At 41.6% G+C, this 27,296-nt stretch overlaps 2 protein-coding genes across 2 annotated transcripts in view; one reads left to right on the top strand and one right to left on the bottom strand.

The window, feature by feature from the left end:
• Window positions 1–6,483, top strand: part of LOC109843156 (putative tRNA (cytidine(34)-2'-O)-methyltransferase) — a 29,598-nt gene extending 23,115 nt beyond the window's left edge. Inside the window, exons 3-7 of the mRNA XM_020412088.1 lie at window positions 3,617–3,685; window positions 4,449–4,507; window positions 4,957–5,017; window positions 5,112–5,165; window positions 5,881–6,483. Of these exons, the coding sequence (XP_020267677.1) occupies window positions 3,617–3,685; window positions 4,449–4,507; window positions 4,957–5,017; window positions 5,112–5,165; window positions 5,881–6,159 (522 nt within the window). The 3' untranslated portion in view covers window positions 6,160–6,483. The remainder of the gene's footprint in view (window positions 1–3,616; window positions 3,686–4,448; window positions 4,508–4,956; window positions 5,018–5,111; window positions 5,166–5,880) is intronic.
• On the bottom strand, window positions 8,863–25,601 carry LOC109841809 (receptor protein kinase-like protein ZAR1). The gene is made up of 5 exons (XM_020410747.1): window positions 25,309–25,601; window positions 19,849–20,101; window positions 12,201–12,417; window positions 11,430–11,771; window positions 8,863–9,818 (listed from the first exon to the last, which is right to left on the bottom strand). Exons 1-5 carry the CDS (start codon window positions 25,599–25,601, stop codon window positions 9,190–9,192), a joined length of 1,734 nt encoding a protein of 577 aa, XP_020266336.1. The 3' UTR covers window positions 8,863–9,189.

Here is a 27,296-nt window from a genome sequence, read left to right as displayed (position 1 = left end):
GCAGCAGCCACTTCCTCTTTGGGGCTGTGCTATTGTTGTGGTTGGGGCGAGGGTGTTGGTGGTGGCGGTGGAGCAGTTGATACTGCTGGAGATGTTGACTTTTTCAGTCCTGTTTGTTACCTTTCTAATCCTAGCAGTCACTTTGACGAGCTGTTTGCGTTCTGAACCTAGCACTTCGCTGTAGCACTCCTTCCATACTTAGGACCCATATAATGATATAATTGTTTCTAAATCTGCTCTGTTGCTGGTTTTCTTCTTCTTTTTCATTTTTCTTTTTTTTTTTTTTTGGGGGGGGGGGGGGGGTTGACATGCCATGGAAAGGGAACTATTTTTTCCCAGAAAAGAAGTTCTCTTTTCCGAAGAAGAACACTTTTTTTAACGTGGATAGTTATTGGAGACAACAAAGAAAAAAAGCGTTATGTAAACCGAAATATTGTGTTATGTAGCATAACAGGTGGTTGTAGCTAATAGCACCATGCAATAGTGCAAATGCAATGAGCACTGTTTCAAAATAGCTTGTGGTATGTTATGTGTCTTTGACGCGTAAAATAGCGTGCATCACAACTTATTTTTAGTCGCATGTTGATTTCGGTTTACATATAAATGACAAGATGCTCCATTTGACTTGTCCTAAAATTTGCAGGATATCCTAGAAGTATCAACAATATGTCTCTAGTACGTGAATATATGAACAGTGACTTCACAATTTCATTTTAATCTTATATGCTGTGCAGTTATATGATTTGTGTAGTTTCTTAAAAAAGAATACAATTACTCATGTTACTAATTAACATGCACTGGTATAATTTTATTTTATGTGTATAATTTGATTTACGATGTACTTTGTATCCATGACATTTCTATATCCTTATTTTTTTGGATTTGCTTATGTCAGTAGCCACATTTTGTCATATACCTACTTGTTGATTCATATTTATGTATTTATATTTGTACATTTATTATACACACACATAGACACACACAAACACGCGCACACACAACTTTCTGCCATACCCATATCTTATTTTTCAAATTTTATCACATCAAGTCTGTGTCATATGTTACTCGTAACCCATGTATGTGATCAAGGTTACAGAAAACGCTAGGTGGCTTAGGCGTTGGACCCAATGCCTTGCACCTAGGCGCCTAGGGAGCCTAGGTGGGTTTATATTTTTTTAGGTACAATAATTGATAGTAAATGCTAATGTTATAGAAAGCTTAGCCGCCGGACTAGCGCCTCGGCGGATTTCTTTCTTCGTTTAGATGGTGGTGGAGGAGGTTTTGTTGAAGATTGGAGGAGGTGGAGGAGGTGTTCATAGTTGGAGGATGGAGTTTGGAGACGTGAAGACTGCAATGGAGGAAATCACGATCAATGCCTAAAGGGTGTAGTCCACATAGGCAGAACACGCTCCTCTAGGCGCCTCCAAAATCTAGGTGGGCAGCCTAGGTATCACCTAGGCTCTAGGAGAGCGGCTTAGGTATCGCTTAGGTCTAGGCGTACCCGCCTAGAGACTTTTTAAAACATTGGTACGCCGGCTTTACAGATTGACAATGCATAGAGCTTAGCAGATCTTAGGAGCTTTGCATACTCTCAATTGTGTTCCTTAACGAACCCCATTGTGATGGAAAAAGTTCCATGACGAGGATTTCCTTTCATGGTAACCTGTCATAGGATGTTGACAGGTTACAAATTGCTTGAGGATAAGTATAGGATAGAAACAAAGGTAGCTTCTATGTTACCTGGGTGCTTCTATCTTGAAGCCATAGTCGTATCTGACATGTACGCGTACCCATACCCAAACTCCTTGGACACTCCTTGCATATATGCATACATTTATTTGGGCATGTACTAAATTAAATAATACTTGTTTTTAATTAGAACACTTGTCAAATATTTCCTGAACATAAATCCTACACTTCGCATCCACTTCATGAAACTTGTTGGGTTCCAAATTATGATTTTAATTGTTGTTTGGGTGTGTAGTTCAAAAAAAGAGCGTTTTACAATTTATAGTTCACATAATAAAAGAAACATAAAAATATTATAGGAATTTTAATTCTCATAACACGTGAATAAAAAATATTGATCTCATGTAAACTATTAATTTGAATATATAATATAAGTGTATATAAATATTTATATAGCCGTGTCCGCATATCCTACCTTTTACAAATTTGTTGTGTTTCGTACACGTACCTGTACCCATACCCGTACCCATGCAACATAGGGTAGTGGTGAGGAAGTTGACAACTTTGTGATCCAGTGGGTCACACCCTTGTGTCAGAATCGTTGGTCTCTGCTGGACAATCATGAACTGGAAAAACAGATGTAGAGAACTGTAATCAATTTGAGGAGTTTTTGATAATTATGATCTGGGGTCACCATGGTTGTAGTATGCTCTTTCTTTTTCCCCGCTGCAGCAAATTTCTCATTCAGCTGCATGAACTGGATGTCAGCTGCATGAACTGGATGTAAATCAAATTTGATTTCATTTCGTATTAGTTGGACTTATTTTCATTTGGATTTTGAACATTAAAAAAAAATTATATCCATTAGTATCAGTTGGACTTATTTTCAGCTGAGCTTACCATTTGCTAAGAACGTGTATGTTACAATATCTAGGATGTTTCTATGCAGCACGTCGTAGAACTGATTTCTTTATTTCAGATCTAATGATTGTGACTTTGATGTTCTAGGACTATATTGAATAGATCTTTGGATGGTGATATAAGATAGAGGAAAAAATGAGCTAGAGGGTTGAGTGTGAACTGGGGCCTTGTTTATGGAGAAAACATGATCAAACAGCAGCTGATGGAGGGTGTGACACCATGCTTGGCCAGAAAATAAAAAAAAAACAGATTTTGATTCACACCAGACTTTCAGGAGAAAGAGATGTTTGAGGTTGATATTGGCTTTTGCTTGGTTCATCCGCGGGTTTCCTCATCTGATTTTTGTGAAACTAGGTTGTTTGGCTTAAGGTAAACATATTAAGGTTTGGGGTGGTTTCCTGTAAAAGATCAATAGATGACCAAAAGGAACAAAAGATAGGACAAACAAAATATCAGATGTTGTCTTTGTATGAATTTCACGCGAAGCGTCAAGTGAGCCACTGGCAAATGGGAAGAGGAAATCACTATTTTGTAGACACAATTCATTTCCGCTGAATAATCTACCCTATCCATAGCCACCAGCCCTTAGGAACATATAAGGCACGGATGTAAACACTTTACGGAAGTATCCCTGAGTACAGAATGAATTCTAACAACCCCAAGAGGGCTAAAGTATTAAAAAGAAAACAATGAAAATGTTAAAAATTTTGTAGTCTTGAACTCAAAGACTAACAATCTAAACCCTGAAACTTAACAAGAAAATAGTCATAATGTCTTCATTTTTGCAGAATTTTCTCGATGACGGTATCATGATCTTATTACTTAATCATGTAAGACTTGCTCTTCATCTGAGCTCTTGCTTTGATCTTTTAGTAGTATCCAATTTATAACATGAACTGTTAATTTCAGTTTGATGACAAGGCTTCAATTTCAATATCTTGCTGTTGGGTTGCAGGCAAAATCAATATGTGGTGGCTGGCACTAAGATATCTTTTGTCCTTGGCAGATCCCGGGAAATACAGGATGCATTGCCAGAACATGTGCAGCATCTGCAGTTGGTTTGCATCTTGTCGAGGTAATTCCAATATTTGTGGCCTTAGTAAGAGTCGCAAATGTTTATTTCGTGGTGGTACTTTAGGTTTTTTCATTTTTCTGGTAACATCTGGATAAATAAAAGTGGATGCTTCCATTTGCCTGTCAAACTTGAAAATAATGTTTGAGACCTAGGTGGCATGCCATAAGATTAGGAAGCATAGAGTTAGAAATGCTTCTGTGTGCCTTGTCATACATTTGAGCTTTCCAGGGACTTAGATGGCATGACATGAGATCAGGAAGGATAGAGTTAGAAATGTGTGTATGAGAGGAAATTTGCTGGGAGCATGTAGACTTGGGCCATATATGCTGCGATTTCACTGAGCTTACAATGGTTGCATTTCGCACGTAATTTATTGAAGACATGATTGGGTCATATTGGGTTAATTGCGAATAGTATCACCCTTCTGAGCTTACTACCCCTTTAGTTTTACTGTTGCAAATAAACCTGAGAATTTTTTTAATTGACCTTTTACCCTCATGTGATTGTCAATGGAACAATTTCCTCTTTCTATGAGGGTAAAATAATAATAATAAAGCATTCAATCAGGTGTTTATCTGCAACAATATAACTAGAGGGGTAGTGTAAGTTCAAAACAGTGATACTACAGGGGATCTGTCTGCGATTATCCCTTAAAACTTATGAGGATGGCCTAGTTGTGATTACATGGGGAAGTATCTCTGTGAATTTTCTTATGTCGTATTATTATCTGATTTGCTATAACTGTATTTAATTTCTTTTCCAGCCATTAGGATACAAGATAGACGACACAAAGCTGAAGCGTGCTGGATTGGATTATTGGCCGTATCCTATAATTGAAAGGGCACGGACACAATGTTTCCCAAGTTTTTCCCTCTATTACTTTCTAACATTGTCCCTCTTTCTCACTTCCTACAAATGTCAAATGTCAGTAGCTTCAAACTGCCATTGTTAACCTCTGCTCAAATTACTAATCAACCAAAAAAATCATGTTTTCCCCATGCACTATGCCGCCTCCTTTTACTCACTATAATTCCCAGTCACTTAAAACTGTTTAAGCTCTCATGTTGTTGATTGAGCTATGCCTTTTTTCCCCCTATACATCAACTTAACATAACGACGGCAAGAGAAGAAGCAACAAAAACAAGGTCATTACCACAATTTTCAAGGATGGAGACATTAGTATGTTTTCTCCATTCGGCTTTGTTAAGGGGTGTCTTCCTCTGGTAATTAGCGAGTCATTAGGTTTTACTTCTTTAACGAAACTATAACAGATATGTGGTGGTGAAGGTTCACGCATCGTGGGCTGATTTCCGAGATTATTTTAGGCAACAGGTATATTACCATACCACTCCCCTTCCCCTCTTTTTGCTATTTTGTTTAGAATTAGTCTTGCCGTGATGTTTATTAAATAGTCGCCGTATTTCAGGATGGAGAGAAACGATTGTTGGCATTTACGAAGAAGGGCACAAGCATCCATTCGGTAAGTTTTTTCATTGTTGTTCATGAAAATGCTGCGATTAGCTTCATAGAACCCTATACCATATCCAGAATTGGCACATTTCTTCTGTAAAATTTTAACTTGTAAAGTGATCCAAATAGCCTTTTATAAGTCTATTTTCTTATCTGATAAAGTTATGTCATTTTTAATGAATTTTATCCACGTACTTCAGATGCTTCTACTAGCAAAACTAGTTCATCACCATAGTTGGATTATGACGCATTCTATTCACAAGTCTTCTTTATTCAAATAGATTTATCGTGATCTCACTCTCTGACTCTTGTTAAGTATTTCAAGTAGTATTCATAATTATTATCTATAGCCCGCCATTATGGCTTTTGCTTTTTCTCATCTTATTTCGGTTATCATATTTGGCATATTTGTAGTTATACATGGGGATCATGCAGCTTTCATAACTCAGATCCTTCTTGGATACTAGCGTTAGCGACATAGGAGCTAGTTCTGCCTGCCAAACTTGATAGTTGACAGTGTTATCATGTTTGGCAAAACTAGCTCGTAATTTTATTTCATTTTGTTTTTTTTTTTAATTTTACTAATTTTTTTTGCATGTATGTGGAAAATTGTGTGTTAAGTAAGGGGAGATTTGATGAATTCCAAAAATGAAAAACTTATTCGTGAACTCTCAGTTTCAGCTGATTCCTTCGTACTTGTACTAATCAATCCTCTTGTTACACAGGATTTCTCGTACAAGCGAGGGGACTGGCTAGTATTTGGGTCAGAGACAAGCGGACTACCCCCAGAAGCCTTGCTTGACTGCAGCAGAGAAGGAATGGGTGGTGGAACCATCAAAATTCCAATGGTCGACACTTACGTTCGCTGCCTCAATCTTTCCGTCAGTGTTGGTATTGCTTTATATGAAGCATCAAGACAGCTCAACTACGAACATCTTCAGCTTCCAACCGTGACGGGTGCCGAGAGCCAAAGGCTCTTTATCTCAGAAGATATATTTGGATGAGCAGAGGGCAGCATGGGTCTTGTTATAACGCTGGAGTCATGGTGGTCAATACCGTATCTTGCTTTGCAGCGGAGGAGATGCCTGATGAAAGCTATCCGGCGTTTCCGGAAAGCTGAAGTTCTTACAGCAATGCAGAGGTGGCGTCAGGATGTAATTTTCTGCTGCTCACTGATATTTTTTTTTTATTTGGCTATGGTAAATTTTCTTCGTTACTTTATTTATCCTATTCTCTTATTCTATGTAGCAAATTTATCTTTAGCTACATGCACTATTTTATTGTTCACGGACTGTCCCAGGTAAAGCATATCGTTTTATTCTTTCTTATTTTTTTCCTAGCCTTTTCTAACCTTACCGCATTCTAAGCTCCACTCCAAGCGAATGGTTCCCGATCTTCTTCTTTAACTTATTCAGCAATTTTTTTTATATATGTATAACGGCATAATATTCATGGCAAGCTGGAAACTAAATGAGGTGACACTGTCAATTGGCAAGCTTATACCTTCTATAGTTCTATTGTTGTGGATAGGCCGCCTGATTGAAGATCTTGACAAAATTCACTTGGGAGGATCTGCAATACGATCTTGACAAAATTCACTTGGGAGGATTTGCAATATGACTAGGGGTGACAATTTATGACCCGACCCATCAACCTGACCCGACCCGTTTATAATGGGAACGAGTCAAGTTACATGGATCGGGTCATAAACGGGTCAACCCGAACTGACCCATTTATTAAATGGGTCAATTCAGGTTGACCCGAACTGACCCATATAACACAAACACCAACCCATGAACCCAATACCAAGTGAACCGCTGGCAGCAACTCTTTGTCAATCATCTCTCATAATTCAAACCGGCTAGTTTACCCATTTATTAGACGGGTCATAAACGGGTCAACCCGACTGACCCGTGTAACAAAAACCCATTTATTTGTGTTCAGAACAGCGGCGGCGACGCAAAGGATGAAAACTGTTGGTGCGAATCGCGAGGTCGAGATGGGCACAGCTAGCGGCGGCGAGCGGCAGCGATTGGAGAGAGGTGACGACGAGTGACGATGAACAAGCGGAGGCAACCTCCTCTCTTCGATCCCGAATCCCGACTCCTTCCTCTTTGACTCCATCATTACAGCCTCCTACAGATCCCACCTCTCCCTTCACTCCCTCCTCTTCTAGACCCAAATGCACTCTCATCGTCTCCCGCCATCAAATTACACCTTCACTCTGTAATCAAAGCTTGCGCCTATGTATCGGCTTCGAGTATCGGCAGAATTGTTTATGCCCAGGTAGTCACTGTTGGGTTTGGTTCTGATTGTTACATTCAGACTGGATTGGTTGTTTTCTATGTGAAATGTGGGGAGCTTGGATATGCAAGATTGATGTTTGATAAAATGCCTGAGAGAAGCGTGGTTGCTTGGAATGCGATGATTTCTGGGTACGAGCAGAATGGATTTGCTGATAGGGTGATTTAGGTGTTTGTTGAGATGAGGAAGGAGAGGGTTAAGCCTGATTCAGCGACTTTGGTTGGGGTCTTGGCTGCTTGTTCACAGAGTGGCTCGTTGGGTTTGGGTAAGTGGGCAGATAGGTATATTTTGGACAAGGGTTTGTTTTGATGTTTGATGTGGTGCTTGGCACATCACTGGTGAATATGTATGCTAGATGTGGGCATGTGGAGAGAGCTCGCGAGATTTTTTATGGGCTTCTTCGAGAAAAGAATGTTGTGGCTTGGACCGCGATGATAGCTGTTCCTTAGCATGAGGCATTGTGGGCCGTCGTCAAGTGATGTAACATTTGTGGCAGTGTTATCGGCTTGTGCTCATGCTGGAATGGTGAAAGAAGGTCGCGAGGTTTCTGAGTGCATGAAGAGAGATTACGGTTTGGTTCCTAGAACCAAACATTTTGTTTGTACGGTTGATATGTATGGAAGAGCTGAAGTAATTGTGTGTTTTCTTGGGTATTTCTCAACCGATACAGAGTTCTTTCGGCATTTTCTTGGGCCTTTTGTATTTGAGACATAGGTAGCATAGTAATTGTGTGTTTTCCCTTATATATTTGTCTCATCTCACCTTGGTTCAAGATTGGACGCCTGAATGATTCTATGCCATGATTTGAGTATAGAAGCAAATATGAATCAGTTGGAGCCGAATTTTTGGTTCAGAATGGTATCATTTCTGTTTGCTTATATCTCTACATGCTTATTATACCCATCAGATATGCAAATCTAAATCTGTTGAAGCCGAATTTTTGGTTCTGAATGGTATCATTTCTGTTTGCTGATATCTCTACATTCTTATTATACCATCAGATAAACGAATGCGACACGAGGCTATGGAAACTCAACGGAGAAGCTCAGGAGGAAGCAAAGAAGGAATTTATTGTCATCTTAAAGTGAGCTTTGATAAACGGGTCGGGTAACCTGTTTAATAAACGGGTCGGATCGTATTGACCCATTTATTAAACGGGCCAGGTCGGGTCATACTTATACAGATCGAGTCAACTATGACCCGACCCAACCCGACCCGTTTACCACCCCTAATTTAATTATGACAAGGGCTCTATGGGCCATTAACCCAACTAGTAAAGATAAACCCGAAAAACATCATCATTGAGATATCTGAGATCTCTAAGCAAGTCGACAGCAGTCCTCTAAGAGCTCCCCATGACATCCATGCAAATATTTTGTTAAATTAATTAATTAATTAATTAAAACTGCACCAACATAAAAAATAGATTAAGAGACACCAACGTGTTTTGAATTTTTGATGCATGCTCGAGAAGAGCACGCGTTCCACCAGCAGCCAACCCTGCCTTCCATCAGGCCCGCAGAACATATTGAACACTAAATTACAGGCCTGTCGGCCTTTACGCCTACAAAAGCTTACACTTAACTAGAACCAAAATAACACATCTCAAATACAACTCTCTATAAATCTCATTTTTCTTCCAAGTTTTGAATTGATTATAGAGAGGGGGTCGTATTTGAGTTGTGAATTCCGAGACCAAGACGTAAATTTACAACAAAAAGTCATGGTACTCAGTCGCTCGACCCAACTCGGTCCAGGCTATCAGATACAGCTCTCATCCTTGGCCTCAACTCAGGATCAGATTCAGTGCATCCGAGAGCCACATGAAACACAGCAAGCACCTGTTTCTTTGCATGCACTTCATGTAGCAAAGTAGGATCTATGACCTCAGATAAAGGCCTCTCTTCCTTGAATGCCCTCCTCACAAATCCCTCAACCTCTTCCTGTCCAATCTCCACTTTGCCACCGGGCAGTCTACCAGTCAATACCTCTAACAGCACGATGCCAAATGAGTAAACATCACACTTTTGGGTGATTAAGGTTCCTGGGATTCGAGCCTCAGGGGCCAAGTATTCAATGGAGGTTGTCGCCGTGCATTGGGTGATGGCAGTAGCAGCTAGTTTTTTTGAGAGGGAGTGGGTGAACTTTTGTGTGCCAGAGAGGAGTCTGGTGAGACCGAAGCCAGAGACGTAGGGTTGGAGATCATCGTCAAGAAGGATCTTCGAGGTTTTTATGTTCCCATGGATGTATTTTCTTGGGCTGCACTCATGGAGATATGCTAAGCCCCTGGCTGCACCTTTGATTATTGCAAGCCTTGTTGCCCAGCGTAGGGGCTGAGCTGTTGGATTCAGTGCTCCACCTGCCAAAATCAGACAGTTAGGGTTCACCTTATACTTTAAAAGAATGCGGAGTGCGTTTAGTCAAAGGTAGAACTCGTAAGTTCAGCTGTGTTCAGCTCAGATTTACAGTTCAAAATTGGAAAAAGAGGAAGGAAAAATATTTAACCAAAATCATTGGAAGGGAATTTTAGAGGCAGTAAAGATTCATTATTGATAAAATACCACAAGCACTATATATTGATAAATATGAAAAACACTTACGTATGAATTAACTCACATGAGTAGTTTGTGGAAATTAATGTGGTGATTGTAGATTCACTATCAAGTATTCCTTTTAGAGGAAAACAATACAAGAAGAGAGCACCCAGGAAGTTCCAAAATATACAAGGAACCTCAACTTACTTTCATCTAACTAGCAACCTGGATAATCTCTTTTATAGTTCATGGGCCAAGCTTCTTGCTTCAGGAGCTAAATTACCACAGAGGACAGATTCATGACAAGGATCAAGGATATATGAATAATACTAGCAAAAAGAGAGATCTGAAAATGGAAAAGGAACTGGTCTTATCTATGCTCCTCAGTATACTGTATACTCAGAAGAGACCGCCATGGTTTATTTAGAACTGCCTAATTAGTAGCACTGTGTTAGCTAAGTACTTCAGTGCTCAAAACCCATGCAACAGCTCTATATTTCGCAATCACAGCCTATAAGAAAGAATGTGTTTACTCCAGAATTAAACCGTGCCTTTTGATGGATTCACAGGAGGAAAAGAAACAAAACATTTGTATGGGGCACTCTTCTTCTGGAGAGGGGCCAGCAATTGAAGGAGAAGTTGGAGGGCTCAGGACAAAGGCAATCTATCATGCTGACACTTTTTGACAGACTCTGTAGTTGTTAAAGGACGATTAGAGTTGCTTTCTTTTTTTCTACTCCTAGGTGTTGATCTTTAGATGATACTTGAAGGAAAGCAGGAAGATTGGTTAAGAATGGAGGCAAGATAAGACCTTTTCAAGAATGAGATGATGTTCTAGTAGTTAGCTCAGCTTGAGACTTGCATAAAATCTTTAGTTACTGACTTGGCGGAGCAACAACTGGCATTCAATTGAGTTGGATTAGAACCAGATCAAGCTTAACCACGGCGAACCAATATTGCTGCAGCTCAATAACTTCAAATAATAAAGACCAAGATTCAACCCATTTAAAAGATGGGTTGTATTTGAGCAGGGGCACTTCAGTTATGCTTCTGCATGGGACAAATCCAGCTAGGCTTACATTTATTAAGTGGTTGGACAATATCAGTTACGTAGCAAGCATCGACCATTCAAACCAAAGTGTTCGTATTTATGCCAAACGTCTGGTTACAAAAAAGTAATTCAGCTTTTCACATAACAACTGAAAATTTAGGAAGAACAGGAGCAATTGTTCTGATAAAAAAAATATGATGTCATATGCCTACTCTTTCAAAGATTATAATATGGTTACAACCTGTGAAGTTAATATATAACATCAACAAAAGAACAATAAATACTTGATTAGTGGTTCGAGCAACTATTGAAGAATGGATAGATAAATGAGCAATAATTCGAAACATTCACTCGTTAGTGCAATTAAATAGATGAGAAAATTTACCATGAAGAGCAGAATGCAAGGTGCCATTAGTAATGTAGTCATAAATTAGCAGCTTCTCATCAGGGGCATAGTAATAAGCTCTTAACCTCACGACATTAGGATGAATTGCGCGCCCAATAGCCATTGCCTCTGTTTCAAACGACCTCCTCTTCTTCCACTCGTCCTCTTCTCCTTCCCCCTCCTCTCCCTCACTCAACCTCCTCACTGCCACTGCTGACCCTCTACCAACCACCACTCTATAAACAATCCCACTTTTGCTCTTTCCTACAACATAAGCTGATGCTCGGAGGAGCTCTTCCAATTCCAATGCAAACCCTTCATCAACCGTTACATATATCTCGCCTAAAGCACAAAATCAGAGTGTTAGAAAACAGAAGTTCTAAAAAGGCAAAACTTTTGCCCACAATGTACTCAAAAAACAGTATGTCACGGAATAGTACTCTGAAAAATTAGCAAAAGACTAGTATTTTGAGAAAAAAAATGTTTAGAAAGATATGTGCTCATAATGAATTAGAACAATAATTACTGTCTTTTTCCGTTCTTGGCTAAAGAGGGGTTATGCTGGCTAGCAAGTAGCAAATAACATCAAAAAATCAATAGCGTTACCCTACATATAAATGTCAATCGCTCCAAGACAGTCATAATTAATTCTACACATTTAAGACACTTTTTAAATTTGAAGTTCCAATTTTTTGTTCAGAAACAAATCATAAAAAATATTTGCTATTTTCTTTCTGAAGGTTGGGGGCAAAACATTTGTTTTGAACATACCAGTCCTCCCCTCTCTCCTCTCCTCGCCAACGGTAACCTCACCGCCCTTCCCTTTCTTCTCCTCCGCACTCCCCCGCTTTTTACGAAACGGCCACTGCACACAACAATCGAAACCAACAGCGCGACACGATTTCCCAGCAAGAATCGTCGCCGTCACGCTTGCCCGCCCTCCCCTTCCCAGGCCCCACCGGGCGCACCACCGGCGACCCCCATTCGGCTCGAGTAATCAGGCCTCCAATCCATGCCTAGGCTTAGGTTTTCAGCCACCCCACAGGAGACCCTTCAACGAAACCGCCAGAGCATTAGGGTTTCCGCAAAGCAGTTGGCCCCTGGTTCACTAAGACCCCACTGCCGGGATCTCTCCGACTCAAAGTTGGTGCCCTGAACCAGGCTCACAGTCACCGGATCTTGCGTAGACCGGCGGAATATCGCCGGATAGGGTGAACGATGAGGTTCAGAACTCCGGCGAGTTTCGGAGGCGAGCGATCGCCGGAGCGTAGAGATCCGTTAGAAGAAGTTGAGGGATATCGAGGTGCGAGAGGGACGTGAGGTTACGGCAGCTGTTGGGAACTCGGCCGGTGAGATTGTGCGAGAGAGGTCTAGGGTTTGGCAGGGAGGGAGAGGAGAGAGAGCTCGGGGGAAGTAACGTAGAGGGAGTGGCCGGAGAGGGTGAGGGCGGTGACGAGACCGCGGGGGGAGCACGTGACGCCGGGCCATGAGCATGGGTTCTGGTCGGCGTCGGACCAGGAGGTGAGAATGCGGGTCGGGTCGAGCGAGATGGCGGATCTGAGTGCGAGGAGAGTGAGGCCGTCGGTGGTGAGAGAGGAGATGAGCGAGGCGGAGGAAATGAGGAGGAGGAGGATGAAGCGGAGAACGGGAATCCGCGCGATTTTAGCGCAGCGAGGAGTTTGCGCGCGGGAGTGGGAAGTGCAGTGAGACCGAAAATGGCGGAAGGAGAAAATAGAATAGAAAGGAGAGAGGGGGGGGAAAGAGAGAGAAAGAGAATTTTAAACAACAAGAAAAGATGGACGAGAAGAAACATAGAGAAGGTATTAAAGCTGAAATGACCATACTGTTCATGGGTATCTTATTTTCAGAAATGGGGCTCATGAATTACATTTTGCAACTTATTACATGCGTCCACGTGTACCTAAAAATTAAACACGGCAGATTCTTCGGATAGTTGCAATGTTTAAATATGTCTCCCACGATCTTAGTTTCGATTTCAGGCTAGGTTCAGGTTCAGGTTCAGAGTAGGTTATTAGTTCGATTCTAGGTTGGGTTATCAAAAAAAAAAAACATGCACTTCAATTTTAGATTTCAGTTACAATTACAATTGGACCAAACATCCTCTCATAATTTGAAAACTGACTTTCCATCATCTAATGCACAATATATTTCATAATTATGTCAATTTTTTAAAGAATCATAATCATATAGAGATTTCTAAGTTTTTTTTCTCCATTGCACTTTCTAAAAGTTTGTGAATATTCTAAAATAATTATCTGAATCTTGTTTAGAAAAGAAAAAAACATGTTCCATCATGTACGCTGCTGATATAATTATTTTTACACATTGATTTAATAAATGGAGGTGTTTTTATACATGCCAGTGTTTTCGCTAACATGCCTGCAACCTTGTAAATTGTGAACCGTTTGAGTAGTGGAGTATGAATTTGTTAAGAAGGGAAAGTATAAAAAAAAACCCACTGATGATATGCGGAGTAGCGAAGAGGGGGTGGGGAGGTGCAAAACTAATCCAAGTATCCCACAGGGGTGTTTTAGTAAATAAAGGTGAGAGAGAGAGGAGGAGGGGCCCGGGGGAGGAAAGATGATGTCTGTTTTTGAAATGATTCTGGGTTTGTCTTCCATCGATGCACGAGCGATCTTTTCTGAATCATCTGGGTCGCTTTTACGGCTTTCTTGTCCGCTTGCTCAAATACACCAAGCCCGCGAAATAAAACAACTGCATCCGTTTCAAAAAAAAAAAAACTAAACCCAGGATTAACTTCGAGGGAAATTACGACAACGGCCTCTGATTAGTGCACGTAGGCGGATCAGGTTATCGTTTGCTGATCCAAGAATATTCCTACCGCCGCCCGGATTCAAATTATGAGTTCTGTATCTTCAGCAGTACATTTCGTTTAAATATTACTTTTATTTCCTTGTTCGGGTAAAGGTCGGTAAAAACTAAAAAGCCACGCCCGACATAAAAAAATGAATCCTGCTGGAAAAGCAAGTGGGAACTTCTGGCTCGCGTCTAACTTGATCCGATCCGATCCGATCCAAATTGTTTTGAGATCAACGGGCTCAGAAGATCCTGTGTTTAATTTTCGCCGTGGTCCACAATTGAAGTACACGACTACGTGTTACTTTGGTTTGCAGTCAAATGCAAGTGGATGAGATGGTCAAACTCAATAATGGAGGAGCATTTGCTGATCTGTAAACTGCCACTCGCACGTGTCGATGCCACTTGTAACTGTTAGCACGCCATTATGTCCCAGCCTAGATGTTTGTTTATTTTTCAGTTTGAAAATTCCCTACTATAATTACAGCTGCAAATGTTAATTTATTTATAGAGGGACGTAGGTATGTTTGGTATCAAAACAATAAATTGTGTGCATAAGAACGTAGGTATGCTTGTTTATCCACTCATTCAGTGAGAGTGGATAAACAAGTAAGCACCATTTCTAGGCGGACACATTTAAATATGTGGATAAGAACAAACCAACTCACTACCAACAATTAAATTCATACTTATTTTCCTCTTATTTGTAACTCTTCTATACATAATATTTTTTATTTTATCAAGCAAAAATAAATCCATATAAATTCATTCAAAATAGAAGGATAGTACACATGATACAAGAAAAACAAATATTTAATATTTTAATGGTTGAATAGAATTTAGGCTTCAAACCCTACTCGTCCCTAAGGGTGTGTTTGACAACAAGTTAAAATTAGGTCACGATTGAACCTGACCCAATTTTAACTTGTTTCTTGTTTGTCAAATTTTCACGCTAGAGCTGGCCTAATTTTTTTAGCCTAAATGGTGCTACTAAACTACTTTTCTTTTGGACCAAGCCCAACCTAAATGGTGCTACTAAACCAGTTTTCTTTTGGACCAGAACTGGGTCAGGACTGGTCCTGGCCCAATTTTGTTCACTTTGCCAAATACACCCTAAAGCTCTAATTTTATCCATACTTATCTCTTGAACTATTTTTAGTTCCTAGATGGTCAGACCTCTAAACTATTGAATTTGCTCTTATTTGGCGCCTAAGCTATTTTTAGATCCTAGTTGTAGGTTGTCTAAAAATCACAACAGATGGCTGATCCCTATCAAACTTCGATCAACATCTCGACAAAGAAAGTTGCAATCCGACGACTTTCACGTCAACAAATGAAAACCGCAATCAGAGGATTTTCACGTAGATCGGGAAAATGTTACAATTCGACGGCCTCCACGATGACTGATGAGAGCCCTGATTCAATAGTCTTCACAATCAACTGTGAGAGTTACAATCTGACGACTTTCACACCCTAAAACAGCCAAGGCAAAGATCACTCAACAATGGTCTTTACAACGCTCTACAGAAGAGGTTATAAGTCACTAGCCTCTTCGAAACGTGGAATTCACCTTCGCATTTCAGTTATTGAAACGCAGGCGACCCCTGCGTTTCCAACTCTCAACAAACAAAACGCGGGCGGCCCTCGTGTTTTTCAACATCTAGCGGGTGCCCAACCCCGCGTCTCCAGTCTAAGACGCGGAGTTAGGGTCCTGAACGCTAATTTGGGCGTTTGACTCATTCAAACATGAGTCGAACAGTTTCAGAACTGTTTTTCCCACGATCTGAGGAAATCAGGCCCACTTAGGAGCAGATTAAGGGATTAGTTACACCCTTATCCTCCTATAAAATCCCAACAAACTCAATAGAGGGGGGTTCGGTCTTTTTGAAGATTGGATTGAGGCTGAAGAGATTGGATTTCTTGGAGAGTGGGCATCAGCTGATTCTTCTTGGATTTTCAACAGTAAAGAGGAGATTAAAAGCAATCATCCTTAAGAGATCAGATCGGTTGTAACAAGAATATCTGATCTTGGGGCATTCCTTCAGCAACAAACAAATTTACTTGGCTATTAACCGATTATTCAGTTTCAACAACTCTGTTCATCAGAGTTCTAACTCGTTCTGAGATACAAAACTCGTTAAGAGTTCTTGATCAAACTTGTCACGCAAGTTAGTTGTTTCAGTAAATTGAGATGTGCGGATCGTCAACGGAGAGCAAATTTAACGCGAGCATTCGAAGGAGGCACTCCATCGCCACCGTGAAGAACCCAGAATTAAACAAAGGGGAGAATTCAGATCAATTCTCCTCTCTTTTGTAATCGGGAATTCAAATTATAAGTGAGATTGAGAGAATACAAATCAAATATATTTCTTTTAATTTTTTTTTTACTATAAATTTTCCACCAAACAAAAGTTGGCGACTCCACTGGGGACTAGCTTCTCTGACGAAGAAGTGGTGGTGTAATCCGACGTCCATCTCGCTGGAACGACCGTCGAAACTCTCATCGTAGAGTTTGACCAAGCCAAGTACGAGGAAGCCGTCTCCTATGGATCGCTTAGCCCCAAGGCTAGACACAACATCCGCAAGATCTCCAAGGGGATCAGAACTGCTGCTGAAATGCCAAAGAAAGCCCTCTCCTTTGGCCAAGATGCCAAACTCGTTCAACGAGTTGAAAACTCCACATCCGCGTCAACGCAACGTGTCATGGGTCGTAAAAGGCCTTTGACGGAGATAGATCCAATCATCGCTGAGGGTGTCGCTGCCAAGGCATTGAAACAAGCCAAAAAGAACGCCGCTCGAAGACGGAGAAGATTCATACGACGGACGCATCTTCGAGAAAGCCGATCCCTTGCCCGACGTGAGGATCGCGTTTTTGAGGCTCTGCCCGAACACTGTGTTTCTACTCCAGAACGCGCACTTCGCGACAATGAGCCCAATTATGAGCCTCGGGTGATACAGATTAAACGCGATCCTCAGTGGCGCGTTGTCCATCCAAAATGCGATCCTCAAGAAAATGTTGCTAAAGATAAACGCACACCTCATGAGTGCGTTCAACCGAAACATGACCCTCAGGGGTCTATTTCACTAACCAAACGCAACCCTCAGGGGTACGTTTAACCAAAACATGACCCTCAGGGGTCTGTTTCATCCACCAGACGCACACCCCATGAATAAAACACGACCCTCAGGGGTCTGTTTCATTAATTAAACGCATGCCTAGGCCTAGTGTTTATAAATCAAAACGCGACCTTCGTGTTTCTTCTCCAGAACGTGATGTGGTCCGCCAAGTTCAAGGAAGGCGACATGGATTCAAAGTTCACGTTCAACAAGAACTAGTTCACCCACTTAAAGGTAGGGGTTCCATCTCCGTCCTCTTGCTCAGTGAGGGACTCCTCCCAAGTTTTTGATTTGCTGGAATTACTCTCTAGAGGGAGACCATCGCAGCAAGTAGCTCATTCATTTCAATGTGAACGGCTCATTTCCGCAGTTCTTTCAAAATGCCTTTGCTGTGCACCTGAACCTCGACAATATGTATTTGACAAAAATTAACAAATGTTAGCATGCCTGCCAAGCGACAACGTCATCACAAGAAGAAGATTTCTGAAGCCGAATATCCTGAAGTCACTATTAACATGATCGGCAGAGGGAATGCCTCAACGCCCAGTTCTGACGAATCAGAAATAAGCCACACCCCGACCGTCCGGGAAATCTGTGACGAGTTCAAAGGTATATATCGCCGCACTCGAACTCGGACAGGAGCTATCCGCTCGGTTAATTATTAAAAGTTAGCCAAGGGGATTACTTCAGATGATGAACATCCAGCAATCGTCGAATCTCAATCCTCAAGCTCTGTCGTGGTATGAGAGGCTCCCATTTACATGACTGGAGGCCCCGACGACTTAGCAAAGAGAGTCGACAAACATCATGCCATGCTCCAGGCACAGCAAGAGACATTTCTTCAGATGAAGGACATGTTGGCCCAGCTCCTTGCTGAAAAAGGCCAAAGACCTGAATCTTCCCGGAGGACAATCTCAAAGAGAAAGCAGAGAGCGCCTGAGAATTCAGATCGTGAGGCTCAGAAAAAGGCCAAAGACCTGAATCTTCTCGGAGAACAATCTCAAAGGGAAAGCAGAGAGCGCTCGAGAATTCAGATCGTGAGGCTCACAACCTAGAATCTTCATATGAAAACGAGAAGGAGATGGAAAGAGATCTACATTCTCAGTCATCTAAAGTGGATAAGCTAGAAGCCCGCCTCAATGCAATCGCCAACAGGAGTGAGCTTCGCCTTATCCTGCCGAATGGGATACAGCTCCCTATCCGCCAAAATTTAAGGCCCCAACTCTGCAACTCTTCGATGGCACAAGATCACTGAACCAACACATCTACTACTTCAAGTCACAGACTGCAGATGTGGTAGTAAACGATGTCATTCTGACCCGTTTGTTCATCAACACTCTTAAAGGAGTTGTCTTCGAGTGATTTATGAAACGGCCTACTGAATCTATTCAAAAATGGGTAGATCTGAAAAGGATCTTCTTAGCCAGATTTTTTGAGGATGATACGAAAGTGTCTGTCCCAACCCTTCTCACCACTAAGCAAAGGAAGGGAGAGTCCATCAAGACTTACGTGGAAAGATTCCGTAGCATGGTATTGTGATGCCCATCAGGTATGACTCAATCCACTTTGGTCGAAACTTACAAGCACAACTTACAGACCCAACTCCTTGCTCAAATTGGGATGGCGGAATGTCACTCCTGAAGACAATTGGTTTCATAAGGAGAACAAGCCGAAGAAATCGTTGCTCGGGTCAAGGCTGAAGAAACCACTTAACCAAAGCCGCAGCAACAACGCAACCAAAATAACGCTCTGCGGTCCAAGGGAAAGGAAACTTTGGCTGCTGACGCTGGCACACGGTCATTACTTGCCAAGCAAAGCAAAGCACTGAATCAGCAAAGAGTGCCCAAGCAGTACTCGTTCAAAGAGGAGCACGTGAACACTTTGTTCCAACTACTTCGTAAGAATAACAAATTGCAACTCCCAGAGATCAGGAAACCAGATGAGGCAGGAAAAGTCGACGACCCTAATTACTGCCATTATCACAGGTTCTTGGGACATCCTACTAAAAAAATGCTATGTATTCAAAGATATTCTACAAAACCTGGTGAATGCCAATGTGCTTACATTGAAGCCCGAGCAGAAGACCGTATCCACCAATTTGATAGTGGTTCAGTTCGGTGATTTTCCTTCGGTAGCAGCTACAGATGATGTTATCACTATCCATAAAGGGGAAATGCACATAAAAAATACTAACTTACACAGTCAGAAAGATAAGGGGTTGGTACCCCTCACTATCTCAAAAGAGGAGATTATGTGGGTCCATCCCGATCTGGTTGAAGACCAACAGTGGACGAACATCTCGTCCAGGAAGAAAAGAGGCAAGGCTAAACCATACAATATGATTAGCCCCTCCATGAATGAGAATGATGATCATCTTAAGCCTCTCACCGACTCAGAAGAAGAGAAGATTGTTCTTGCAGCATACCCAGGAGGCAACCCTAGTACTCGGTCAGGAAAAACTTACTTGAAGGACTATGATCAGAATGCTCAAGAAGCAGAAGAACATCACCAAGATGCTGGAGGTTCTGTTCCACAAAAATCCATTGATAAAGGGAAATAGAAGGAAATCTGATACAACAAGAACCTTCTTCAAGAAGTCGGAGAATCGAGCACTCCTTTCCGATTCAATGTCCTGGTGCAGTTGGCCAACATACCAGCTAGGATTACCCATGAGCTCCTGAGATTGTCTAAAACCACTAAGGAAGATCTGATAGAAGCTTTAACAAACACAAAAAAGCTTTATCACACAAGTCACTCCGATTCCTGAAGCTTCTGAAGGCCAGTCTTGTATACAGTGTCTACAAGCAGCAAGAAGTTTACCATGCATATTATTCACTCAGGACGATATGCAAGTAAAACACAAGCATGATAGAACTTTGTACTACACAGGGTACATTGGATCCTCAGAAATCAGTCGTGTTCAAGTTGACTCGGGCTCAGCACTCAGCATCATGCCTTATTAGGTCATGCAGGCCTTAGGGATTCCCATGCATCAATTGAACACTAACCAGACTACTATCTTTAATTTTAACACCAACAATACTCGACCCCTAGGGAAGATCAAGCTCAGGTGTCAAATCAGAGATCTCTAGTCTGAAGTGACTTGTTACATCATAGACACAGACACGTCCTACAATTTATTATTGGGACGACCATGGATTCATGCAAACCACATTGTCCCATCTACCCTACATCAGGTTATGAAGTATGCTAATGATGAGGGGGAAGTCTGAACCCTGATTGTGGAAAAGTACCCTTTCAGAGGGGTGGAAAACTTCCACACAAATTCTGTCTTCTACTCGGAATCACAGAAGAAAGAAGATGTCGACAGCGATAACGAAGCTGACGTCGAGCCAGATCCTAAAGAAGATTGTCCATGGGAGTTGAACTTCAATGTAATGGGTCAGGTCGAGAACAATAATAATGTACCGAGTGAGGGCGAGTGGTGCATTAATGAAGATCTTATTTTGACGTATTTGTCTGATGAGTCATCTAAAAATGAACAAATACAGAATGATATTAATGCAGGTACCGGCCCATGGCACACATTATGCATCAAGGCATCACTAAAATTACCGATTAAGTCATCATTCGCTTCAGATGAAGAAGTAGAAGATGCCCAGAAGGGTTTCTTTAAATTCCCGTCCAAAAGGAAAGGGCAGAAGCCGATCTACTTCGGTAAAATTAAACCTGAATTACTCAAACGAGGAAGTTCGAAAGAAGATAATGGGGTTCCTTAATTCCATTACCACGAACCCAATTCTATATATCTGATAAAGCGAATGAGATATAATTTTAATGAAAGACAGGGTTTAAACTTCGGGAAAGGAAGGCAAACGCCGATTCAAATGTCCCTCACTCCCGAAGGAAAACCTACGGATTATTATCCGAAAACTAGAAGAGGTGTAGGTTACATCACAACTCCCTCCCTTTCAGAAAATGAAACTGGTAACTGTCTGTGTCAAGATCATTCATCTGGAACATTATCATGAGAATCCGATGTCAGCGTCGGACCTTTCTTTAAAAATTTGACTGTGAACATGATTTCAACTAGTTACTCATATGAAGATGCAGGGGGTGATGAAGAGTTGATTGAATCGACCAATGACCATTGGATCAAATGCCTTAACATCTTGTGGGATATGCGTTTCGAATAACGTGAGCCTCCTACTGAAAATAAAGTAATCCAGGTCAATATGGGAGATGAGTCCGACCCTAAACCTATCTTCGTAAGTGAAAGCTTATCACCCTCTGAGAAAGAAAATCTTATATCTCTCATTCGAGAATATATAGATGTCTTTGCTTGGAATTATGAAGACATGCCTAGCCTTGACCCAAAAATAGCCATGCATTGTTGTCTCAACATTGATCCGGATGCAAAACCCGTCAAACAACAACAACGTCGGTTTCGTCCGGAGATTATGAAAGCGATTGAGTCAGAAGTCAGAAAACTTATAGACTCAGGCTTTGTCAAAGAGGAACAACATCCTGACTGGGTAGCCAACATTGTTCCAGTGCCTAAGAAAAATAGTAAGGTCCAGATATGTATTTAATTTGGTGACCTTAACGCAGCTTGTCCAAAAGACGAATTTCCACTCCCCATCACGGATGTCATGATCAACAACACATGTGGGTATGAGAGGATGTCTTTCATGGATGGATTCTTCGGGTATAATCAGATCAAGATGTATCCTAAAGATGAAAAGTATACTGCTTTTAGAACACCATTGAGGGTATATTGCTACACAATGATGCCCTTCGGATTAAAAAATACAGGCGCAACCTACCAACGCGCGATGAACACAATCTTTCACGAACACTTATGCAAGAAGATTGAATGCTATGTTGATGATATAGCAGTGAAAAATCAACATAAATGTGATCATCTCACAGGCCTGAAGATAATATTCGACATCATGTGAACACATCAGTTGAGGATGAACCCGACAAAATCATTCATTGGGGTATCAAGCGGAAAACCCCTAGGATTTATCGTTACATCCAAGGGAATTTCTCTTGATCTAGAGAAAGTTCGTGCTATCAAAGACATGTCGCCTTCGAAGAATCTCAAAGAACTCAGAGATTTGTAGGGCAGATTGGCTTACATCCGGAGATTCATATCTAATCTCTCGGGACGCTGCCAACCTTTCTCTAAGCTCATAAAGAAAGGAGTATCTTTTGTTTGGGATGAAGACTATCAGAAAGTATTTGAGGAGATTAAGAGGTACCTCACTCAACCGCCGGTTCTTGTGGCCCTAATATCAAGAAAACCATTCCTGTTATATGTGAGAGCTATGGATCATTCTCTTGGAGCTTTATTAGCCTAAAATAATGACCAAGGGCAAGAGCAGACCATCTACTACTTAAGTAGGACCATGATGGGAGCCGAACACTGGTATAATTCGGTTGAAAAAGAATAACTCGCTTTGGTATTCGCCATCCAAAAGATACGACATTACCTGGTTGGACAAACAATACATGTCATCTCTAAGGTAAATCCCTTGAGGGTTCTTATGATGAAACCATTCTCCCTAAATTGCCGGCTGGCAAAATGGGCAATCCTCCTGTCACAATATGACATGCAATTTATGCCACAAAAGGCTATCAAAGGTCAAGCTCTGGCGGATTTTCTAGCCGATCATTCGGTGCCATGAATGTTTAAACTTTATGAAGAATTGCCCGACGAAGTTGCCGAAGCTTGCGTAACTCAAGAAATTATGCAAGTATGAAAATTATTCTTTGACGGTGCATCCAGAGCAAACCCTCATGGAGCAATTACCGTGGGAGTAGGAGTCGTATTCATCTCTCTGAACGATCACGTGATCCCGAGAGGATTTTCCCTGATCGAGCCTTGCACCAATAATGTAGCTGAGTATAATGCTCTGTTATTAGAAATACAATTTGCCGAAGAGCTTAACATCCGACATCTCAAGGCTTACGGTGACTCTCAGTTGATCGTGAATCAATTCTGACGAGAATACGAAGTATGAAACGAGGATCTGATCCCGTACTACTTCACGGTGTTAAAGCAAGCTAAGAAGTTCGAAGGTTTCTTCATTAGATATATTCCACTAGCTCAGAATGCTTATGCAGATGCTTTAGCCTTGTTGTCGACCTCATTAGCATTGTTACCAGGGGCTGAAATAATGATTCCTATCACTGGACCTGAATTGTACTATTCCAAGCTTATGTTAGAAGAACGTTCAAACAAAATGATGACAGGAGATGTCTACACAACCTCAATGGAATTTGAACCCAGGGATTGGTGATTCCCGTATAACGACTATGTCTTGTATAGGATTTTACCCAATAATTCTAAGAAAGTGGCCGCTATCAAATGAAAGGCCCTCCGATTCTATTACAACATGGTTTCCCAAATCCTGTATTATAAATCACACGATGGAATTTTTCTTCGATGCCTTTCCCGAAAGGAAGCAAAAGAGGCTCTCAAGGAAGCTCATGACGGAATGTGCGGAGCTCATCAACCCGGGGCTAAGTTGGGAAATTGCCTCCGACAAATTAGTTATTATTGGTCAAAAATGTTTTTAGACGCAGTTGACTACGCTAAGCGTTGTCATGCGTGTCAAATCCATAGTGATTTCATTCATCAAGCGCTTGGGAACTTACATCCCATGTCTACGTCTTGACCGTTTGAGATGTGGGGCATGGATGTCGTAGGACCAATCTCTCCTCCGAATTCCAAAGGACATCAATTTATTTTGGCCGTGGCCGATTACTTCTCCAAATGGGCGGAGGCAGTCCCACTAAAAGAAGTCAAGACCGCTAATGTGATTAAATTCATTAAGCATCACGTCATCTATCGTTTTAGAGTCCCGAGACAAATAGTCCATGATAACGGAACACAATTTGTTAGCTATGGATTTTAGAGGTTTTGTGATAAGTTAAGAATCCAAAGTGTTGCATCTACGGCATATTATCCGCCGATAAATAGCCTCGCAGAAGCCTTTAACAAAACCATTGTGAAGCTTCTCAAAAAATTTGTTTCCAAGAGCCGACGTGATTGGAATGAAATACTTGACGAATGTTTGTGGGCCTACCGCACAACGGTAAGGACCCCTACAAGAGCCACCCCATTTTCTTTAGTATACGGCTGCGAAGCCGTGCTACCATTAGAAATCCAGATCCCTTCCCTGAGAGTCATCATCACGATCGGAATGACAGAGGAAGAGAAACATCGACTGCGCCTTCAGGAACTTGAAGCCTTAGACGTTAAGCGACTTCAAGCTCAGCAGCAGATTGAGCTATATCAAGCTCGGATTTCTAAAACCTACAACAAAAAGTTTAAGGAATGGATTTTTAAGAAAGACGATTTGGTCCTAGCCGTCATACGACCTATGGTGATGACACACAAGACCAAAGGGAAGTTCAACCCCAAATGGGAAGGGCCCTTCGTAATAGAATCGGTCTATTCGAACGGAGCTTATCGCCTTATCGATCAAAAAGGCGACAAGCTAATGATGCCAATTAACGGAAAGTTTCTCAAGAAATACTTTCCGTAGGCAATGAAGCCCCCTTTTCTCTCAATCTCCGGCCAAGTCAGGCTAGGGGTTGTTTATTCAAAATTTGCTTTAGGAGTAAATGTTTAGTTTTCCTGCTTTGTATGTCGTCAAGTTAACACTACACCTCTGACAATTGAAATTTTTTGGAATTATTCTAAGTAGTAATAAAGAGAATTTTGAATTTACGCTAAGGTAACATCACACCTGTAGCACTTGCAATACTTTTCGTTGTCCTAAATTAGAATTCAACAAGAAAGATGATGAAAGACAAAATGATATCATTTTCATTCAATATTGATAACTTGATACAAAATGACGATAATTGAAATGAAAATAATACAAAATTATTCCCTAGCTAAAAGAAATTCAAAATTTAAAAATCAGGACTCATCAGCCTAAAGGACTTGAGCTTGGACTTCAACGCTGATATGTTCTCCTCACGAGTCTTTTTGACTTCTTCGGTTATCTTGCTCCTGAGTTCCTCTTCATCAGGTGTTGCTTTGGTAATCTCTCGTCGAATCTTATTAGCAGCGATGATCTCATTGCAATAGTCTTTGAGAAGCCCATCATAGTGAGCAGCTAATCCTTTTATGACTTCCATATCCTCAGCCAGCTGGGCATTCCTCTGAGGTAGCTCGACCCCCATGCGAGCGAGTTCTGCTGCAGCATCCCGGATACCCATAGCAAGGCTGCCCATGTCTATTTGTATCTGAGTGTATTCCTCCCGTAGGCTGGCAATCCGAGATTCTTTCTCAGACAAGCTCTTTTGAAGAGTCTCACGGCGTTATGCTTTGGCCGCAGAAAGAGCCTGGTCCACTTCTTCGCCCAAATCATCGTGTTGAAGAATCGAAAGCATCTCTAATTTCATTTCCAAAATGATGATACATTCCCTGCAGTTCTCATTCCAGAATACATTCCCATGACTTCTGATATCCGTTAAGCTTTCAGTCAGGAAGGGTCTGAAACATTCAAAGGGGACCCACCCTAAGCTAACGATATCAATCGTAAACTATATTTTCATCTCTAGCTGCCTGATGCACTCTCTCAAAGTTCTCGAGTATGGGGGAGGAGCAGTCGGATAGATCAGACATGTATACTCATTACGAGTAGATTGAGGAATAGCCTTGGAAGGAAAGTCTTCATGTGTACCCTGATCCTGGATGAGAGGAGAAGCGGATTCTAAACCCCCAATGGGCAACGTCTCTTCGGCTCCCACACCCTCAGGAATGGAAGGAATTGATCGAATCGCTTCGTCCTCTCTATCAGTTAAGAGCGCGACAGGTGCAGACTTCATAGCGTCCCCCATCAACTTGGCCTTCTTGGAGTTCTTGGCTGCAATAGGCTATTGCTTGTGAATTCTTCTATCATATTCACATTCTTCTTCAGCAGTAATGGCCTTCTTCCCTGATGATCTTAAGGAGTGAGGCTCAAGAGCGGGTGCTTCTTCGGGAATTTCTTCAGATGCCTTTTCCTCGGAAGGATCAGCAGCTGGTAACTCCTTTGGGATCTCTCCAACTTCGACCACTTCTCCTTCACAGGATAGATACTCCTCTAATCCTGGTAAACGAGTCTTGGCAGAGCCGCTTCCCGATTTAAATAGTTCTCGAATATTGCTTATGCATGAAGTGTATACATCATATTCTGGGATTCGAGAAGCCTTATCAAACCAATCGCGGAAGTCCGTAATGGTTGAGCAACTAGGCGATGAGTTGGGTAATGTGAAATGCGCATGAGTCTCTCCGGCAGAGAAGAAGTACAACGCGTGAGCCTCCTCGTACAAATTCCTAACTTGAGCCAATGCCGTGTTAGGATTGCCAACATGAAGCTGATCATATCCAAATTGCCTAGTTCATCGAGAAGGCATGTAAGGTTCAATTATGCTCTTCTCCCTCAAGCGAAAGACCAGATAACCCAATCTGATCATGAGAAGCCATCTGAACACGCCTTCTTCCAGAGATGATGAGCAGTCAAAAAGCACATCCGTAAAGCTCGTGCCTCCTCATCAACTCCATCAAAGTTAAGAGCGCAGCAGAAAATTCTGTAATTGTCTTCTTGAGACAAAAGCTGTCGAGCCCTGACTATGTAAATGTTAGTCCACGTAGCCGACTCTAATCTCTGTACAAAGGGAACATGAACTTCATTTTCTTCGTTACCCCCGTCATCAACGAGGGGTAATGCAGCACAAACCAGGCCACCAAATACGTATACGACACTGGTACACGTGGTAGCGGAGTCTTCCAGGCCTTCCTCCCAGCAACATTAATTTCCTAGACGTTAACAAATTCAGAAGTCAACGTCTGTAGGCTACTCTGCACGCAGCTTACCATAACAGTGAGGAGGCTCATGGGCCTCCCATGAGCTAATAAGATAGCTGGGTATACGACTTCAGCTA

The sequence above is a fragment of the Asparagus officinalis genome, chromosome 5 (genome assembly GCF_001876935.1).
Source record: "Asparagus officinalis chromosome 5, Aspof.V1, whole genome shotgun sequence".
In the NCBI taxonomy this organism is placed as follows: Eukaryota; Viridiplantae; Streptophyta; class Magnoliopsida; order Asparagales; family Asparagaceae; genus Asparagus; species Asparagus officinalis.
The sequence above is the reverse complement of the archived record's forward strand: the minus strand, read 5'-3'. Positions and strand labels throughout refer to the sequence as shown.

Bases quoted from the DNA above. Each gene is read 5' to 3' on its own strand.
- LOC109841809 (XM_020410747.1), bottom strand. From the start codon at position 25,601: ATGGGCAGCCTTGCTATGGGTATCCGGGATGCTGCAGCAGAACTCGCT. The intron at 20,102-25,308 runs GTCCTTTAGGCT...TGTTTGTTAAAG, and splicing joins GCGTTGAAGTCCAAGCTCAA to CTTCTATCAGATCTTCCTTA. The intron at 12,418-19,848 runs GTAAGTTTTTCC...TGATTACTCGAG, and splicing joins TTCTGATCATAGTCCTTCAA to CCGAATGGGGGTCGCCGGTG.